General features: G+C 42.4%; 2 protein-coding genes across 21 annotated transcripts in view; one reads left to right on the forward strand and one right to left on the reverse strand.

Annotated features, from left to right (window-relative positions):
- Nucleotides 1-20,917, forward strand: part of LOC111253556 (uncharacterized) — a 134,005-nt gene that overhangs the window by 98,292 nt on the left and 14,796 nt on the right. For 6 of the 9 annotated variants that reach the window (XM_022813126.2, XM_086993694.1, XM_022813128.2 and 3 more), the window contains 14 exons: nt 172-235; nt 2,902-3,011; nt 3,812-3,913; nt 4,323-4,473; nt 5,023-5,221; nt 5,884-6,059; nt 7,508-7,623; nt 7,841-7,926; nt 8,318-8,398; nt 11,346-11,558; nt 11,816-11,889; nt 16,093-19,782; nt 20,321-20,438; nt 20,603-20,734. In XM_022813126.2, coding sequence (XP_022668861.1) covers nt 172-235; nt 2,902-3,011; nt 3,812-3,913; nt 4,323-4,473; nt 5,023-5,221; nt 5,884-6,059; nt 7,508-7,623; nt 7,841-7,926; nt 8,318-8,398; nt 11,346-11,558; nt 11,816-11,889; nt 16,093-19,782; nt 20,321-20,438; nt 20,603-20,734 — 5,312 coding nt within the window. Of the gene's footprint in view, nt 1-171; nt 236-336; nt 1,771-2,901; nt 3,012-3,811; nt 3,914-4,322; nt 4,474-5,022; nt 5,222-5,883; nt 6,060-7,507; nt 7,624-7,840; nt 7,927-8,317; nt 8,399-11,345; nt 11,559-11,815; nt 11,890-16,092; nt 19,783-20,320; nt 20,439-20,602; nt 20,735-20,917 lie in introns of those variants that run through there. The other 3 variants (XM_022813127.2, XM_086993696.1, XM_022813131.2) reach the window with 3 other exon arrangements.
- Nucleotides 1-20,917, reverse strand: part of LOC111253362 (uncharacterized) — a 131,803-nt gene that overhangs the window by 88,347 nt on the left and 22,539 nt on the right. For 4 of the 12 annotated variants that reach the window (XM_086993708.1, XM_086993707.1, XM_086993712.1 and 1 more), the window contains exons 6-7: nt 3,757-3,927; nt 2,840-3,033 (exon numbers count right to left, since the gene is read on the reverse strand). The exons of 3 other annotated variants lie outside the window; for them this stretch is intronic. The gene's annotated coding sequence lies outside the window, so the exon portion shown is untranslated. Of the gene's footprint in view, nt 1-2,835; nt 3,034-3,756; nt 3,928-20,917 lie in introns of all 12 variants that reach the window. 5 more of the 12 variants (XM_086993704.1, XM_086993706.1, XM_086993711.1 and 2 more) reach the window with 2 other exon arrangements.

Consider the following 20,917-nt stretch of genomic DNA (forward strand, 5'->3'; position numbering starts at 1 on the left):
ATTCTAATAGGTTATGAGACCAAAAGTTTAACTTGTAAGAATTGCCCCCCCCCCCACCTAAACTTCTAAGAGCACAGATAAGACGCTGGCCGTGTGGAAATATGAAAAAATTACGCATGATGTTCTATGGAACAATTGAGCAATGGCTGACATTTGTTTATCACGTTGTAGGTGTATCTGAGTACCGCCGATGAGAGCACAGAAACCAATCGCGTCGAGCCCTCCGCAATTAAGGGTAAGTTGCTTTACCATTTTTTGCTTTTACCAATGAGGACAGTCGTGCGTGTTACAGCATTTTGCATACTTGATTTCCGTCAATGAGTCTCATCGTAAGTATGTACTACAGCCACATGAGACTTTAGTAGTAGAATTCGTACCGACCTCTGTCCCTTTGCTACTTCAGTACAGGTTCGTGTATGCCTAAGATGAATCAAACGTTATAGCCAGTGTACATCATCTCCGAAATGCGTCTAACGTTACAGCTATAATAAAGTCAATTAACCATATTAGTAAACATTTTTGCCTTACGAAGCGGCGCCTCGCCCACCGGCATTACTCAACACTAGTGAACTTCAGAACAAGTTCTGAAGCTTGTTCCTGATTCAGTGCCACAACTGGTATACAGTTTTCCCGTTTTTATTTAAAATCGTTCGTTTATAATGCTTTTAATCTGTAGTGAGTAATAACTAGAACTTTGTCGCATTTCAAAGTTCTTCCGCTGTTTTCAACTAACAGAAGAAACAACTATTTCTGTTATACAATCCGACAAAAAAGAACCGCTCGTTCTATAATGATATTTGATTTTGTAAACAGCCCTATGTTTCTATGCATTAACGCTTGCGGCGATGAAAAGGACAACTTGGAAGAAACTATCGACCGGCTGGAATCACATTTGCCGCCGTAGTGTCTTATTAGCTATACCTGCTCAATCTTTTTTCCTCTCCCTTTTCTCCCAATTGGCCGCACGGTTACCGAACAGAGGTCCCCTTGCGCCGTTGATAGCGACGCTCAACGAGACCCAGCAATAGAAAATGTTGTCGGTGTATGTTTCGACGAATCTAACGACTGGACGGAAAAAAATCGCATCGCACGTAGCGTGAAGCTTCTATGAATACTTTGCGATCATTTCAAAATACACCGCCCCTAGTCTGTACAGGGCTGCCATTGAATTCTAATTTGTCTTGTGCGGGCGCTGAGGCGGCGTGGCAAAATCAGGTGCACATTAACGACTGTTTCTGTGGCCAACTGATCGTGTCTACACTCTCAAAATTGTCGGAATCGCCGATGGGCCCGGCAAAATTGTTGAGCTTCGTCCAAACCCATTTTCATTTGCCAGCCCCGTTCCTTTTCTGCCCGTATCACCTTTGTTACAGCTGTCACTGCTATCCTTGTAAGAGGCAGTTTCAACTGTATTGGCAACTGACCGTCGTTATCTTTCACGAATCAGACAAAAAAGCAGACGTAGGCCAGTCATTCGTCATCTCAGTATAAGTACGCCCGGATTTTCTGAGCAATGGATACCGTCGCTGCGACGCGCGCGCGCATATACCTGGAATCGGATAGTGAAACATATGGGGGGAACGCAGGCAAGAGACAGAAAGAAAGTGCAAGGGAGAAAAAGGTCGCATCTTCTTTAGTTGCCGGACAGAAGAAACGTTTTCCAGCCGATGATCCGCAGGCTGGTGTACCAAGAGGAGAGCGCGACTTTAAATAATGTCGGGACAAACAAAATATCGATTCGTCTATCAAAAAATAGTTTTTATCCCACAGGTGGGTGCGGATATGCAAGTACTTTGGTAAGCTTTGATCTAATATAGATCTCCTAGTTGAGCACACGGATATGTTGCCTTCGCAGATCGATTTTATATAAAGAACAATACGAAGAATTACCGTCACTGATGACGATTGCCCATTCGATTAGAATATTCTTCATCTTGGAGTTTAACGCAGTGTAACATTTGGTACCCATTATGAGGATGTCAAGAGAAAAGAAATCGGGATACAGGCATGAATCTTTGCGGAAAGAGTTCACGATATATAATTTATGACACAATATACATACCAATATAGTTGTATATTGTATGGTGTTGTTTACGTGCGGTACGATATAGATGATGATTACGTGCATGGGCGCGATTTGATGCAGAGGCCTAGCCGTCAGCACGAACGTGCTTCTCGGTAATTATATATATATATATATATATATTATGTTAATAGAGACTGGATAACATTATATGGCCATAATGCAGATATCACTATCTGTGTTGTTTTACTAAGGTTCAATAGAATACAAACGTGTGTATGTATATAATCGTTTGAATTTAATGGCCAAAACATTTTGCGTCTCTGAAAACCTTTTTTAAGTGTGTGTATATATATATATATATAGTGAAAGTAAAATATATTTGATTCAGTTATGCAATTTTTACTCACGGTCCTATTTAGGCATTATGTTGATTACCCAACAAACAGATTCGGCCACACAATGCCGGTCGTTTTCTAATTGAAATGTCGCCTAACAGTTTTCCTCTGCTGTTTTTTTTTCTTTTTTGTTTATGCTATAGCTTGAGATGTAGTATAAAGGAAATTTTCGCATCGTTATATTCTAGTTATTCATAGACTGTTTATCTACTGTCGCTATAGGCGATTTCGGATTTATCAGTTGAATTGGCTTTTGTTGAGCGCTTTATCTAACGTATTAAACATATCATGACCTCGCCGATTACGCGAACCGATACGTTTATATCGTAATTACGTCTCGCGTTTATGCCGATAGGTATATTAATTTTGTATCAAAAAATGCTGACTACGTGTGGCTACCAATACAATAAGTACCTACGAAACTGATATTGTTGGCCCCGGTCTAACGGGAACACATTCCGGCACACAAACGGCTTGCAGTTACGACGACCTTTACGTTCTTTTCAACAACAACGGATCCGCTCGGCCGAGAGCTCATCTCGACTTCGTACTCGACGCAAGAAGGGACTTTGAAGGTTGACGATACACAGGTACGTGGGACACGACGTCTACCTAACAGATAGCATATGAAAGATCCGGTTGTTTATGACCAATGGCCTATCATCCCATCTCAATGACTAGAATTCTCTATTATATATCTGGTGTATTGATATACAATGGTCTTATATAGCATCAGCAAACATATATGCATATCTTATATTGTAAAAACATTCAAAACCTAGTTAGAGAGCATTTCTACATAATGTAGTAATATTTTCTCTAAACAACACGGTCGGATTTACTTTGCCCAGTTTGATTGAGCTGGCCGACCCCTTTTGAATAGATATATTACCTGATCAGTGGACATAGACTGCCAGCTCATGTTCATGACGGATTCTACTGTTATTTAGTGAAAGTATATGCAGAATAAACTGTACCTCGTGTACACTGTTTCATCTTACGGTAATCACTCGATAATAAACGATCAAAAATAAAGGGTACTAACTAAACTAGGTAACTATTAAATTTCCGCTATAGCCTTGAACATTATGAGAATTTCGAATATATATCTTTACTGTTATCCAGTTCATTAGTAGTTAGTATATAAAACTGTGAAAAAACCAGTATAAGAATGAGAACAGGCACGAAAAATCGGAAATTGACGGGCGCAACGGATCGAGGTTAGCAATTGAGTTTGATTCACATACAAATACACACATAAAACCCTATCTTTAAAAGGACATTTACAAATAAAGGCATCGGCCGCGATTGAGCATTCGCCGATAATGTACGTACTTTCTATTGTTCTATATTGATTAACTATCACTGCGTCTTCTTTGTGCTGTTTCAGATTATGCCGACAAAGCGTCTTCGGACAGACTTCACGACCTTCACGTATTTCAGCACAACGACTCACGGGCTAGGAGACACCGAAATCAATAGTCGAACTGAGGTGCGTCGATTAATCTAAACAAAAAAAAAAAATAAATAAAAACAATCCTTAGCGAATGTGGCAGATAAAGGTTGAACCTTTTGGTAATGGGTACGCCTGTGTGCGCGTTATCTACGTCACTTTGCCATAGTGATCTAGATACTAGTGTCGGATCGGCTTTTTTTGATGCTTACATATAAAACTTTAACAGTTGCCCTATCGAGTGAATAATTTAGCTGACCCGTGTCCAATCAGACTCTATTTTAAATATCACTGTTAACTATTGCAAAAAATCAAATTTTCGGTATCTGACAAAAACCACCTCCGATTATATTTGACATCGTGAGGTACAGCTTGCGGAAATCAATTAGTTTTGTATTTGCCCGATGAGTTAATGATCAATGAACCTCTCACTCCGACTCAATAACAGGTGATAACTCGTTATGTGCCTACGGAGAACGTGTCTGCGCGCAAGAAGCGCGACATCCAGCAAAAGCTCGAAACGACTTTGACAGATCTCGTCACGACGTTCAATCAGGGACGACTAGTAATTTCCACTAGACGACAAACGCTCACCCGCGGTAATGTCGGCACTTCAAATGGTTTTTTTGCTATCAGTGTCTCGGTATAACGCACGCGTGTCGACTGGTAAAAAAAAAAAAAAAAGTAGAGGTCTTTCGCAATCGTATGTAACTTCATTCGCCAATGCCGGCTAGCGAAGTCACGCGAACATCATTTCTATTCGAAGCTGGGCGTATTTAAGGATTTGCCTTGAATAGGACGTGCATTTGACTCAGTCGGCCTGTGATTATATCGTATAACAACTATATAGACTTAGCAATATTACGTACCCAGGCTCAAGTTCGAAAAATCCTATTTCACAGCCTTGCATTCTATAGCCGTCTACTAGTCAAGTCAGCCTACGCCCTTACTTGACCAAGGGCAGTATATATACATTTTATTTCTATGTATATGTAAAATTAATATTGACATATGGCAAGAAAGTCTCGATTTTTTTCGACTCAACCCTTCCACTGCAGTTATACTGTGTGTGATCTTGTATCTCATATCTATGTGCTGGCATAGGTGACGTTCATCCCCTTCTGTCTGTAAATGTATTCCATACATAGGTACCCTGCATATCACTAACACAGTGGCGTTGCCGTCGGTGGCTACAGTGGCGCCGACAGCTGCGACGGAAGTCGTCGAGGATGTCCATATCCGGGGCCATGCCCCCCTCGATCCACGGCCTGTCGACCATACATACTACACGACATACACATATTATACGACGACACTTAACCACGGCCTACCCGTAACTCAAACGAGGTTCGTCTGCATTACACATCGAGTTCTCTAGCCGACAGTGATTACCCTCATCTGACTGTTGTTTCTATTAGTTGTAAAAACCTGATCTTGATGTTTCCATAATCGACGGACAAATATGGGCAAAAACTATTTGCTTAGCATAAGCAAATAGTTTTTACTAATCTTATTGAGCTTTGCTCAGGTTAGTGTTTTACCATCGTAATTTTAATAAAAAAAAAAGAATCGTTAACTTTTCAACTAAGACCACGGCCCAAACTACAACAAAAAGGTCAGTTCTGCTATAGGTGATTCTAGCAACATCGTTACGCACAAATTTGTTCGTAGTAATAAAAAAAATCTAAGTTTCTATTTTTCAGACTTTAACGAACTAAAAAAATGACAAAGAATAAGCTAACAGAAACGGGCTTTTTTTCTACCAATGTACCAACCAACTATGGTCGCGTCCCAGTTTTAAACGCTTACATAAATAGTTGCTAGATGAAGGTAACTGTGTGCTAAGCTGAATAAAATCGTCTTGGCCAACTTCACTCGTCCTCAAATCTTCGTCGACTTTTTGTTCACTTGGTTGTGTCTTTTTTCCTCATCTTGTCCTTTGAACACATGCTGGGCATCGTTTTCACGTCAAACGACGCCTGCCATCATCGGCACCGGCGTCATCACAGATATGAAACTGTGACGCAGGTTCAACGCATTAACGCGACATTAGGGCTTCCCGCTGCCTTGGATTACCGCGGCTCGGTTTTGTGTCAACATTGTGCAGTTAAAAACGATCTGCCCTGGGTCGTTGATGGTTACGAGAAGATAGCCCCGTCTACGATCTACGACCATGAGCATCGAGGTAATTGAGTCCGATGGCACAATAACCCAATACAAAAAACAAGTACATCATATACCATAGAATGCATTATGTTGAAGTTATATCGCCAGGAGTGGTAGCACGCGTGATAGATGAAAATAATTATCTATTGAGTTACTTTCTAAAGTCGGTCTTGCCTAATGTGCACGCGATAATAAATTCTTTATGATAATAATAACAATCATGGATCAGTCAACTGAAATCGCGGCTTTGTACCTAGTGGACTGTGAATTCTATCCCGACGCAGCTGATGGCAGCAGTCACAATTGTATTGATCTGTGTTCACAACTAAATGTACCTGTGTAATCGTTTAGTAAATTAGGTTAAAACGCGCATCTCCCAATTCAATCAACAGGCACAAAGCCTAAGCGAGTCCGCGCACTCGTTGCCGGTTTCTGTTTTGTGCTTTCCTATTGCGGACTACCAAACAGACGACCGCTAACGCTTGAAGCGCTCGCATTTTTCTATTTGCTACTATTAATTTATGCATGTTCTTTGTGCAGCTATCTAACGTAAGTTATGCCGTCTTCAGAATGTCTTTGCGGTTGCTGTCATAGTTTATGTCATTGTCGCCTGGCTACCTCGTAACGGATCTGACAGTTTGACGTGTATCTTTCACATAACGCTCCTGCTCAACAGAAGAAGCTGCGAGAGCTCATTGGCCGTTAGGCTCAGATGTCCAGGTTTTATTGGCTATTTGTGCCAGTTCCTGGACTACTGCTGTTCACGTTACGCAATAACTATCATCAAGGCATCCTTAACTTCTTTATTTCCATTGAGCATTCAGAGCAGTTGACAACAGGCCATTATCAAAGAATTTATTAGATAGAGTGACAGCTTCGGGCGACAAACAGTTCGGGTCTCTTCACTTTATTTGTGTGCAGACATCATTGTTCATGAATCACCCTTCATGCTTAATAGACGCTGTCGGCTCTGAAGCGACGGGAAGGGACTGGACAGAGACAACTGTAGTAATAAATAGACAACGGGATAGCGTCAATGCTGCTTTATTGTTTATAGTCCGTAATGCTGCTAGTTAAACGAACGCGCCCGGCTGTACCGTTATGACGCGAACACAGAAGCTTTCGAAAAATTACTTGTCCAAGGCAAGAGGCCGCAGACCAGCAGAAGCGATATTATGTAACTATCCTATTGCTAATGACATATATATACGTACTATATAAGTCTTTTACATTTATCCAAAGGAAAGGAGGCTCGTAAGTTGGCACACGAAAATTGAAAATAGGTTCTAACCTACGTTTGGCGGGTGTCAATGTCTCACTTGATCCAAGATCTGAGGTTGTATCTGTCTTCCATAAACAATTGAGCCAAGTAAATGTGGCGTATGTGCGGCGTACCGAATTGAAAATGAAGTAGTTTTCTGGTCATACTTTTTTCTAGTACTGTTCGACGCATTTTGGGGCTTTCAGATGGTGGGCATCACACAGCGTATTCGACATTGACCTTCTACACGACCCATTATCCTAGGGGAACATCTTACGTCGAAACCCATTACAGCGTCGTCACGAATGTTGCTACTACCACGGTAAAATTCAGTTCAAACCTGTCCATTGATTTTATGCCAGAGGCGGAAGGACGTTACCTTAGTTCTATGGTCAAGAATATTAACGTGATAGTAATAAACATTAATCTACATTAAAAACTAAAGACTATTATAAAGTAACAGAAGCTAGATCCAAAGCAACTGGTGACATTTTTTCCTCTGAGCTTCAATAACACGTGATTGCTATAATACATTACAGGTAACCCATTATATGCCAGGACTTCAAGGCCCTGTCGCACCCTGCGCTAACCACCATCATACCACATTCACCTATTTCACAACAAGGTAACACCCATATTATAACGATAGCACTGCTAAGTTACAGCGTTGAATTTTTCATAATCTACTCTTCTTGATGATCGAGGAGGACGCTTGATCAACTCTTCATGCTTTAGTCAGCCAACATGTCTGGCTAAAGTAACTCGGGCGAAGGACCGCGACCGATTGTGCGAAAATCAGGAAAGGCACAGATAGAAAAACGTAATTCGAAAGGTGGATCTAGAATTCGCTGGAAATATTCGCTGAGGAAGCATGGCCCGACTTCAATTCATTGTCGCTAAGATATCTACACTAAGCAGCGTTCGTTTCTAACGTAGACATTTCTCGTTGATCAATGGCCGATTTTTAGTAGAGTGCGGTAACGTGTGGATTATAATTGCCATTATAATTCATTCAGGTACTCTGGTCCGACGGCGACGGTCGATGTCCAGAAAGAAACCGTCACCAAATGTAACGAGCCCCCCGTGGTCGCCACAAGGTAAATCCGTGTTCCCTTTGTGAACGCCGCTAGCGAATCGCTCCCTTCCATTTGTCCCTGACTAATCTATCACTGTTTTTTAAACAATTTTTTGCTATTTTACTGTACGACTAAGTCTGCCAAATCATTTATATATACATGTTGACACAATATCAAACTTAACCAAATTACAGGTTATTTCAGGCGCCATTTTGTAGGTTTGGTCCTTACTACACGTTTGCAGCGTTAGCATCATTTTACGCATCGATAACGGTGGGCTTGTAAGTAAGACGAGCGCTTAAGGGGGTACTAATCATTGTGGTTACGAAGAGATCGTATCGCACAAAGTAAACGAGCCGCGACGACAATTTCGAAAAAAGAAGTTCCCTGCAATTGTAAATGCATTGCCATTTGTCGGAATTTTCTAACGAGACGATGTTGTTATGGGATTTAGAAATTTTAAGCTAGGCTCGCGCTAGTCGATACGTCCCTGTACAAGTAGCAGCAGCAAGAAGGACACTTGTGAAGGAACGTATTTTATTTGATAACATTTTACACGTACGGTGTAAGCGACATAATCATGGAGCATGCATAAATCTACTTGAAGGCTTAGCAAATGTGACTATCTTTCTAAATACATTTTCGTAGAACGAACTAACTTCTATAACTGAAGCATCGTCATTATTGACACCGTAGATAGCCATGAGAAATTTCTAACTTAGCCGTTCTTGCTTTCGAAACAATACTCATCCCTCACGATCGATTTGACGCACATACATAGACGTCTCGTCAACGTTAGATACTGTCGACGCTGGAGTACTCTCCAGCTTTCTTCACGTAACTGTATATAAATAAAGGCGCACGCAGCTATGTGATTCAAACGAAAAAAAATCCGATTTCTCATGTGAAGGAAAGCTCGTAGATGCTTTCCTTTATCAGTCCTCCGATAATTAGACAACCCCTCAGTGACCCCTCAGTAAGCAGGTAGGTACAGTGCAGACTATGGTCATTGATTGCCGTCGCCAGCTACTCCGACTACCAGTTTTCTGTCGCGTTGTGTAAGTCGTATTCTGCAGGGTTGACACAGGGCCGGTTTCTGTATGCTGGTATACGCAGCAACGCAAATGATATAAAATGCTACTAATGGAGTCTTTGTACTCGTGGTAGAGGCTTTGAGGTATTTTGTTATCGGTGGGGTGGCTAGGAAGCCGATCAGCCGTAGGCATCATTAGCTTGGTATTCCAGCCGATCATCATGAAGAAGAGCCCGCCGGCACACGGGTTCGGCACCAGTCAATTGCCAGTTTATTCCCGTTGTCAGGGCTGTTCCTGTAATTGTTGTTGTTCTTCTAACCGTGTCGTATATAGAGTCGTCGGCACAAAGCCGCTAGTTAGTCCTTGGTTGTTCGTCCCTTTCGCAAATGAGCGCTGAACGGAAAACGCCCCTTTGAGATGATACCGTTGATTCTAGGTGCAGGGTATGTGGTGACTTTAGGTTAGAATTTCTTCGGCAATAGCCCTATGTGCTGCTCAGCTCGTCCACTTCAGAAAGCTCCGAAGTTGGCCGGACAAGAAGTGACATGCTTACGCCAAGGAGCGATAAATGCCCGAGTAGAACTGACAGTATCGCCAGAAGATTTTGTTCGTCACCTTTTACTTGAATCTGAATTGTATCTTTGTGCATTCACCGAAATTGTTGATCAGCTGACAGAAAGGTTGTCAGAGCATTTGGCAATGGTTGCTCTGAACTGTAATAGAATCCCGATGTTCGATGGGAGGCCTCCCTGTAAAAAGCCGGAAGTTGTTTTAGCTATAGTACACACTGGGCGACGGTGATTGACAAACATCGACGTTCATCTGCGTGTCGAGGAGGGTCAGATTTTGCCCAAGATCTTTGTCCATGCTTTTCCAAATGGTCATTAGTGGGGCATAAAACCGATGAAAATATATGCCAATGTTAATAAGCTGGTTTTCTTTAAAGACAGAGTCTGTATCTTTGGCAATTAACGATACGAACAGGTCAGAGACAAGAGTTAAGGTCTCTCAAATGTACAAGACGATACAGCTCTCATGTTCGCATTTTGTTGTTGTTGTTTTTGTTGTCAGACTTGCGCCCGTAACAACGTATGTCCGATAATATCAAATGTCGATTTTTACGTTTTCGTTGATCGCTTTGCCTTTGTTTTATTAACGTTAAGTTACGCTCGTAATTTTCAAGACGTAAACAGCGAACGCCTACGACGATTCTCACTTGAGACCGAGTGTTTGTGTCAAATATCCCTAGAAATTATGATATTTTCAAAAATAAAAAAAATGATGGATGATATAAGACTTTCGAAACACATTACTAAACGCCGTTGTCTTCAGTTTTAAATTGGGGAAATCACATAAACATACCTTGAAGAATCGACCTCAACGTGTGTAGGTCGCTCCTGGTCTCGATAATAATACTGTATAGGAGCTAGCGTTAATTTTGATTGGTACACTTATGCCATTGCCAGAAATGACGAATATATTAAACAGCCAATTTACATAACGGTACACAGAATTTTTGAAAAATAAATGAACAATTTCCATCAATCGTGTCCAGTGGAAATTCTTGAAAATCAAAATTTTACTATCATAGGTTGACGCCGCAGTCTCAAGGCCGTTTGCCTATTTTGCTTCGTGACTTAATAGGTATTATATTGTTTCATCTTAGCAGAAATCCTATAACCTTGTCGCCTGTTTGCAACAGGAGGTATAGCAAGACGGAAATCGACAAATGTCCTATCGTCTTTCCGTAAAGGTGTGAATTTTAGCCATCTGAAATGGACCATATAATCGCTTAACTGAGTAAATATTCAGCGGCCTCACGTGTGTGTCAGCCAGACCCAGCAAGTCACCCTGTATTCGTACTCGGTTGTGTAATACACACGTGATATCCAATATACACATTGTATATATATATATCTCCCTTAATTTTACAGAACGGTTCTGGCCCATGCCGTAGCTGAAGCGAGTCAGCCAGTGACTCATGATGTTCATTCCGTCCACAGCGGAGTACGTGAAGACCATCAAGATCATATCCATAGGCCTTGCACCGTCTGCCTGCCCGATTATGGCCTCAAAACATATTATACGACCCACACACACTTCACTACAGTGCTCGATAAGCACGGACATCCTTCAGTGTCGACGAGGTAAATTAAATCAAAAAAAGATGCGAAGCAAAAGGTAGGAGCTCGTACAGCCCAGTATCAGACAGGCACGCAACGGTATCTGGCTAGCCGTACACATTTCACAGTCCCTGTCTGTATCGGTTACCGCTGTTGCACAAATGAAAGCGCGCTAGTTCCCTAATGCGACAAGGCTGAAACGACAGCAATATAGCTAGATAGGTCGCATTTCGTCCTAAGGGCAACACTAATATAGGCTCCAATGTCTCTATTTCCTCTAGATATGAAACGTACAGCGACATTTTTGCCGGAGTTCGCCCAACGAGGACTCGCTATGTTCGCCAGGCAACTAGTGGTAAGTCGATAAATCGTCGAAATTTTTTGATAAGCTGGAATAGGTAATCGTCCTCGGTAGCATTATTGAGTAACAGTTTTTATGTCGAGCTAAACAACTGCGACTAGAATGCACGTATGTCTCTCACACCTTGAAGCCTGTTTCCAATTAACCATTGGCATCACTAGAACGTCTCATGTTAGATCCTGATACAGTATCTGGAACGAGCTACTGATATGGAACAAACGCTCTCATTTTGTAGTGTTTTAACTATTTCGTTATACGAACTGTTTGAAAGAAACTTGAAGTTAGAAAGTAAGTAATCTGAGCGCTGTATGTTATTCAGTCGGGTTGCCAAGATCAGTAGATAGGTACGTATTGTGATTCCTGTCCGTCCAATAATCTGGCTTTTTTTCCCCCCAAATATTATGCTTAATTTAACATTGGGCTAAATCTGTTGGTGATTTAAATAGTAATCTATTTGTACTTCTGCAGTTTACACTGACCTGTTACATTTTCGTCGAATATATATATCGCCTCTCTGTTTCAAGTATATTGAGAATAGCGTAACCTATCCATATCGTTTCGTTTTCTTAGCTTTTTTTTTGTCCAAAAATCACTTTACATAAAAATACTGCTTGATCTGCATGACGTTCCTGGCGCATATTTGCTCACTTGTTGTAGGCTGATCCTGCTTGATGCTAATCCAAATAAGAAAATACTCTCAGGTACTCTATATATGTTTAACAAGTTGTTTGACTACGTGAAAGAATCTGCTAGCATATTAGCAGTTATGATAACCGATATGATCTTAAGCAATCGCATGCGCTCTATTTTATAGACATGTTTATTTATATCAGTCATAGCTCTACTGCCGCTGCTGCTGCTGCCGCTGCTGCTGCCGCTACTATTACTCCTGCTGCTGCTGCTGCGGCTGCTGTTGCTGCTGCTGCTGCGGTTGCTGCTGCTGCTGCTGCCGCTGCTGCTGCCGCTACTACTACTCCTGCTGCTGCTGCTGCTGCTGCTGCTGCTGCTGCGGCTGCGGCTGCTGCTGCTGCTACCCTGTATATGTGTTCAGTGTATACAGTTACTAACTTCACCGTAAAAGTTTATTTTTTAGTGTTTCTAATGTACGCCCGTTTGTGTATGTAACGCTACTGTTTGGTATGAATTGTGAATTTTTTCAGTCACTCGTGTTTTTTTTTAACTGTGCACTATTTTCATCTGTTCGAACGTTACTGGTCGGCACCTGGTAGCTAGCAAATTGAATCAGTCCTGGTGGCCCTTAGTTATGCGGGCTTCAAGTAACCTAGGGGCATTAACTATTATTTAAGTGAGTCGTCACCTAGTGATGAAAAGATCTCATATGATGAATCAGTAAAAATGGTTAATATCTTGATGTACGTGGTGCGCCACTAACGGTTCTTGTTGTAGCGCAAACGAACAAACAACGACCAGTAACACACAATTACTAATGCATCTATACACTATTGATAGTGCTAACGGAACATTTGAAGTGCCTGCCATATTCCGCTTCACCTAAAACTTTTTTTCCATGAAAAATGTTTCCTTTCATGTCCTAATTGTCTTTTCCCTGTACTTCGTTGTTGTCGTTGTTTCCTGCATCTTGCAGTCGTGTCTCGCTAAGCTTTCCTATACGTATTCCCGTGCTGTGCTTTCAAAGTCGGTCAAATTTTAACAAGCAATAACGTCAGTTTTATTTTTAATGTGCTGGGGTAATTTTTTTTACTCCTGTGCCAGCAAATGACTCATGCCAAACCAACTGACTACGGAACGTTACTCGCAGTTGAGTGCTTATCGCACCCCTACGACAAATGATATAGGTGTGCTCCTATCCAAGATAGATCGATAACTATCTCGAGAAAATGGAAAAGGTGTACTCAAGATAAGCCGAATGTCTAGTCGTCAATAAATGGCGACAACTTAGAGTTCTTTCTTGTGTAGGGTTGTCAGTAGTTCGTAGTGTCATTTGCGAGACAGGTCACTGGTCTTTCCTGGTCCGTCCCGTTGTCCCGTCACTCATCTTATCTGTCAATATACACAAATATGTTGAGCAGTTGTTGTTGTCGTCACACAACAATCAACAACTATTATCGTCACTGTCATTCAATATACGCGCTGTGTCATCAGATCACCGCAACCCGCACAGATTATTCTAATGAATTGGTAAACACCTGGAAGTAATAATCGTTTCATTTTATCTGTTGTTGTTGTTGTTGTTGTTGTTGTTGCTTTTTGTATTTTCGTTTTACAAAGGAAAATGTTGTGTCTGTTCTGTACTCTAACCTGGTCCTCGCTGTCCTAATCTTTCCTCCACCACCAGCTACCTTTATGATGGCGTCCGTAATTAGTGGCAATCATGACTAGACTCGTGTGCAATGTAAACTTTTTAATTCGAGTAATAATGACATTCTGGTTTCGCCTAGCTATTGAAAATTCATCAAGAAGAAAACAAGATTTTCAACTAAAATATATAGCATTAGACCGGCCTGGCAAAAACAGATGGAGTTATTACGGCGGAATAACTGCGTGTTAACGTTGCGAGACATTTTCTGCGTGTTTCTACCGCTAAGTTTGTCGTATTCTGGTCACTGGCAGCTTTCGCCATAGAATAGTCCCTAGTAAAGAACAGATTTTTTAGCACTTTAAAGAAATTATTCCGTTTTTGGCTATACACACAGAGAGCTTCTCACAGAAATATACAACACTAGTAGAAGTGACTGATCCTATTTCTTCGTATCCATTCCTATAGCTTTGCTTTTTTTACGTTTGCAAAATACATGTCTCCAAATGAGCCATACCCCGATCATTTTTAGATCACACATACTCGATTCGATGGGACTGATAGAAGAAAGTTTACGATCTGCCGAACGTAAAAACTATATCGTTTGAGATTCACACGGTAGTAACCGATTAACTTGGACGTATTTTCCCTATCAATTGGCGTTCGTCTTTTTATTACGGTGCAATTTGAAACAGATACGTGAGACACGGCTAGCAAATGCTTTTTCTTTTCCTTCTAGCACGTCCAGCTGTTTACCGTGTGTATATATATATATATATATATATATATATTATATATATGTATATATATGTATATATAAAATCGTGTCTTTTGTTTCGCTTTGTCCAAAAACGACCAGTTTTCAAAATGCGGATTTTCAATTTGTCGGTGGTCTAAGTAATAGTAGCTACGTAACATCATGCAGTTAAAATGTCACATTAATAAATCTTCATTTTTTATCAAAATGCTTAGTTAGTCTTGCGTTTTGGGAAACTAGAAAATATAAACGTTAGGTAGCGATTCTCTACCTAACTCCAACCTACAGAGATGACTGGTAATATTTTTATAGCGATGCTATATAGCAGCAGCAGCAGCAGCAGCAGCAGCGCGACCTCTTCCAGCACCATTACATTGTTGTTTTTTTCAAGTCTTCCGTGTTTTGCGGCAAAGAATAATATATGCAGCTCACGTAGCCTTTGCGCGTGCTCTTGCGCCAACATTTTTGTAAGACGTTTTCCATAAACTAAAGACTTGACAACAAGTCAAGGAAATGATTTAGCGGATGTTAGCCCCCTAAAAACAATGAATTTCAAATTTTCTGAATCCTATAAATAGCAAATTCGTTTTGTAGTCTGCGCAGACATTGATTCAGACGGAAGTTATTCGTACCTACCATGTATAATATGCAAGGATGGAATAAACGACAAGAAGTTGCTTTTCTAAAGTGCTACGAGAATGTATCAGCTTTTTACGGTTGTCTGTTGTATTATAACACAATCGGCAAGTTCGACTTTCACCCACAAAATATAAACACAAAAACGTAGGTAATTTTAAGGTGAGATTGGAGGATCGAAGTAATATTGGGACAGTAAATGGACATCGCAGGTGTAGATTGCAACTTTTATGTTTCGTTTTGGTTTTTTTCTGTTAGATTTTTGTGTGTCTGATTAGAAACAACATGTTATCATGACACAACAGTATTAGTTTATTCGACGAATCCAAACGTTGAACGATTGACGGGCACGTAACCGGATGAGACCTGCGGCTAGACCAGTGGCCTGACAAAAGGGAACAGGTATTGTCATCAAGCACATCTACCAATTAGTCAACAGCAGAAAGAAATCGGGTACTTCAGCTCTTCCACAAGAAAAAAAAATGTGTATTGGAGTCTTCGCTTTCTAAGGTAGTCGTATTTGCAGAAATTGCACCACAAATGCGAAGACTGCTGTCAGACGCCGAACAAACTTCAACAGAGCCCGTGGTAGTCATTTCGATGTTAAAGACCGGCCTGATTACGTCCTTTACCCAGGATCGTGTCACGGCAAATGTGACCACACGCTTTACAACGGCGATATCTGCTACCTATATCCGTGGATTCTACGCACACATAGCACAAACATACTCCAACATTCTATCGTCAACGGTCATTCTCAATACAGGAACGATCGCAACTACGGCGCCAGTCTATCCTAGCACTTCGGCCTCTGGGACGTCGGCACCGGTTCTGCAGACGTCCACACCCGAGAGTTCTACCCCTACTAAGAGCATTTCCATCGAAACTGGTCTATTAGTGTCGACTGGTTCTCCAACAGAAGACGGGTCATCTAAACAGAACTTTACAGCTGGGGAAGCAAGCACTGATTCTGTCCACGCTGCAGCGGTTTTCAGCGACTCACCCTTCTCGGCTTCACTCGTCGTAGCCGGCAGTTCCACGTCAGCCAGCTTATTGATGTCATTCCTTTCCATCCCATCTCTGACACATCCCACTGGTGTAATTAGTTCAGATATTGTCGACTCCGTTGTGTCATCAGGTACAACTACAGTGTGGCGCCGCAATGTTATCGGTACTTACATCAATGGATTTTACGCTCATGTCGCTTCCACGGTGACTGAAACGGTTCGACCCAAAGCAACCCAAATGACTTTTACATCCAGTAAAATCTCGTTGCCTGCGGCTTCGTCAAAAGAAACGTCCAGCTCGACTTCAACGTCAACTCCCTCAACCCTGTCAACAGGTCTCCTTTCCTTGAAGGCGTTGGCTACAGAAATGGCGAGCGGGAGAACTGTTGTCCTGTTTTCGGCAGTATACGGAACTTACATCGGTGGACATTATGCTCAGTATGCTAAAATTGAGAGATCAACTATAACGCAAACTACGGCTCGTGCTGTGGGTTTCACGACAGTATCGAGCGGTGCGGTCACTCAACCTAGCGCTCTTAATTCGAGAGTCTCATCAGCTTTCACGACAAAGGCTTCGACCCAGTCTTTGCAATCTGCGAGCGGTCCCGCAGTGGGTTTGATCACGTCTACCACTACTCGGTTCACTCACAACAATTGGATTACTGTTCAAACTGTGTACACGATCGGTACGTATATTCAAGGATACTATGCACATATCGCCAAAACGTCTTCAGCAGCCTTCCCAGTAACTGTCGAACAGAATCCATCAAAGTCATTAACTCCATCCACGCAGATTGTTAACTCAGCCTGGGCTAGCACACCTGCTGCCGTACAGATGGTTATAGACCCATCTCAGACATTACTGAATGCTGGGGCCGCTACAATTGATCCGTCTATAGAACCTTCAGTGCCATTTGCCACCCCTGTGCGAAGTTATCAAACAAGTGCTGAGATACCCGCTCAGACCGGCTCGTTTCTACAAGGTTCAACAGCTCAAGGCATTGTAGAGTCTATTCAAGCTCACCAGCGCACGCCTTCACTTTCATCTGACGGAATTTCCAATATTTTATCGCCTGCTGGCGAAACCACACGTTCAAGTGGGTCGAGCACAACGATAACGGCATCGGCCACTTCCGCTGATGATGATGATGATGATGATGATCTTAAAACAGGATTACTTTCTAGGTCTACTATCGTTAAGAATGTTAGCGGAGTCTTGTACATGTTCACTTACGATGTTACCGGAACATTTATCAACGGCTTTTATGCGCATATTGCTAGAACACAAAGCTCTCTACTAGAGACGTCGCAAGCCGTTAGCGCATCAAAGACGGAAAAGGTGAAAAGGCCTATTGTTACATTCCACATCAGTGAACCTAACGATCACATAGAAAATCAACTTTTCTTCGATGAATTATCACAGGAGATTAAAAATAAGTTGGAGAAGTCACTTACTTTGGAAGATGTCGAGGGTCGTTTCGAACTACCGAAATCTGCAAGGAGGACAAGGCCAGTGTTTCCGAAACGGCGGCGGCAACCGGTAAGGCAGACCTCTTTGCCTGAGCCCATCGAGAGTGAAGCGTCACCACCGGAAGAAGTCGCTGCTTCTGCTGACGACGATTATGATTACGATTATGGGCGCAGTGAAGAGGATCAGGATCAACATATTGAGCCTGTACGCCCCCAACGATTGGCTCGAGCCGGTAGTTACAACAGTCGTAAAAATCGCCTCCAATCAGAAGCCGACCCCAAGTCGAATGTGCGGCCCACTGAGGCAAACAGATCGATCAAAGCTACTCGACCTGCTCTGCTCGCGAGACGTCGAAAGACCGATTCTGTACAAACGGCTGAATCTTCTCGCAGGACGGAGACTGCAGAGAAGTCTAGAACCCGCACAGGGACGCGAACCAACCGTAAGCGTCTTCAGCGGCAGGAAGACGATGGTAATTACAAAGATGATCTGAGACAACAAACCGCCGAGGGCGAACCGAAGACTCGGGCCCGCCAGAGAGGCCCAAGTCGTCGCAAAATTAATCGGAGCCAACAGCAACGGAAGGGCCTGGGCGCTAGGCAGAAAGGCCGCAGGCAGCAACAACAACAACAGGCCGCATTAACGCAGCGACAGGGAAGGACTCAATTACAGCAGCCTCAGTATCGTCGTGGAATCAAATTTAATCCTAAAACTAATAGAAACAGTCTGCCTATAGGTCCTCAGCCAACATCGACAATTAGAAGGGCATCCATTACCCTGATGAGTATTGTAACAACCACGAAGACCCTTCCGATATACCACGGCTTCAGAACGAGCTTTGCCACCATCACCACTACCGCTGTGGCTACTTCGGTCGTTAAGCCGACAGAATATAGTATCATTGAGGAAACGATAACAGCAACTTCAGTTATCGACGGTGAGCCTAGTTTTGTGGAGCGCCATAAAACAAAGACTTTAGTAAACCGCAACACGGAAATCAACCAGGATAGCACAACTATTACAGACATCGTCATCTCGACCACGGTCTTCGAACAGATTAGAACCGTTCCAATTCTGATAGGTTATCGAACTCGAACCGATACTGTGACCGAACTATCTACCCTAACCCAGCTTCACACGAGCGTCCGGACAATCTTCCCGGAGCCAACAGCATCGATCTGGAATTATGCCCAAACCATCTCGCCATTCCAACAGACAAATCCGTTTCTACAAGCGAATCCATTTGTTGCTAATCTCGGCCAAAACCCTGGTCCAAACCTATTCGCGAACGCCTTTTATAACCAGCAGCAGCCACGACCGCGGTATCTCACAAGCACGATCGTTGCGCCGGCTACAATAACAACCACGTCCATTATACAGGTGAACCTCCGCGGGCGTAAAGTGCTCAAAACGTTGACCGATACAAAAATAACGGAGACCACCCATTTTACGACGTTCGCAATCCAACCGACAGCAGCTCCGTTAGTAGGAATCGGCCAATTGCCCCTGGTTACCTCGCAATCAGTTGCACCACAGTTCACGACGGATATCACACTCGTGGTGACCGACCAGCTTGGCCAGGCTCGGCCTGTTGTCACCCGTGTGGTCCTGCCTATCCAGCACGGGAAAAACCAGCCAAATGATGGCGGCTATAATATCTCACAACGACGGCAGAACTATAGAAAACGATACAAAACTACACCACGGAAAGACGCGGTGGATGACGCCTATGACGACGGTATGTACAGAATGCACCGAATTAAAGCGTTTCTTTCGAAACAATCGATGAAAGCAACAACAACAACAACAACAAATAATGAAAGGGCTTCTGCGAAGCATCTAGTTTCGTCAGGAGTTCTAACATTTAGGGAACAGGGGCACACCGTGGTACCAGCATCACCGCGAAGCGTTGTTTTGATACGGGAACTTATCTGTGTGTTACATCACAATGTTGATATATTTTATAGATAAAAAGTAAAAAAGGCAAACATTCCAAACCTACTAACAAATAGGCTATCGGGATAGAGGGAAAAGGCTTAATTAGAATGTTTCGTTCCTGAAAAGCTGATGCAAAGTAAACTCTAAGCAAAAATAGGATTCAAGGCTCAATCGCAAATAGCATTTCAACTTGGGAAGAAAGGTTCCATCCGAGCATATAATGGTAATACGAATGAGTTTTACTTATACAGAGTTGTGCTAGCTGGAGAAAAATAAAACCTGAGAAAATTCTCATTTACAAACCCTTTCTATACGATACAATGTCCATAAATCTACAGAGCCCTTGGATGAAGTCCTGAGTCCCTCTGAGACCGAGATCCTGCCATCTGTGACGACTATTCTCAAAAGCGATCAAAGTAAAATTTATCAGCAAGAAGCCAGCTCACATTTAAAAAGGTTCGTAACCTACGTTTGATATAGAGCAGGCTCGGTTTACATTCATACACAATAGGAATCAAGCTTGAAGCATTTTTTGATGTTACTGTGTGACAGCAAGCTATGCTGTATTAACGAATACTGTTAAAGCAATAGCACTTGACTGGCTACCGTTGAAACTACAGGTTAGTCCGATCAGCAGTGGATAAGCCAGCTCCGGAAGACGTCTACGTGGGTCGAAAGCTCCTGCAGTTCCAGCAGCGACAGCTAGAACCCAGCTCCAGTTATTACCTGCCACAGTTCACCAACTATAACCAGTGCGTATCTCATTCATTGGTTTTCCTTATGGAACGGACTTTCAGTGTCGAGACTGACCGAAGCTGCTCCTACAACTAACAACCATTATGTAGCTAACCATAAGCAACCTGCTAAGGGCACCCAAACAAATGTATACTGCGAGCATTCGAATTAGTCTAGTCTAGCTATAATGCCAAGGAACT

This window comes from Varroa destructor, unplaced genomic scaffold (assembly GCF_002443255.2).
Source record: "Varroa destructor unplaced genomic scaffold, Vdes_3.0 BEIS01000006.1, whole genome shotgun sequence".
Taxonomy (NCBI): domain Eukaryota; kingdom Metazoa; phylum Arthropoda; class Arachnida; order Mesostigmata; family Varroidae; genus Varroa; species Varroa destructor.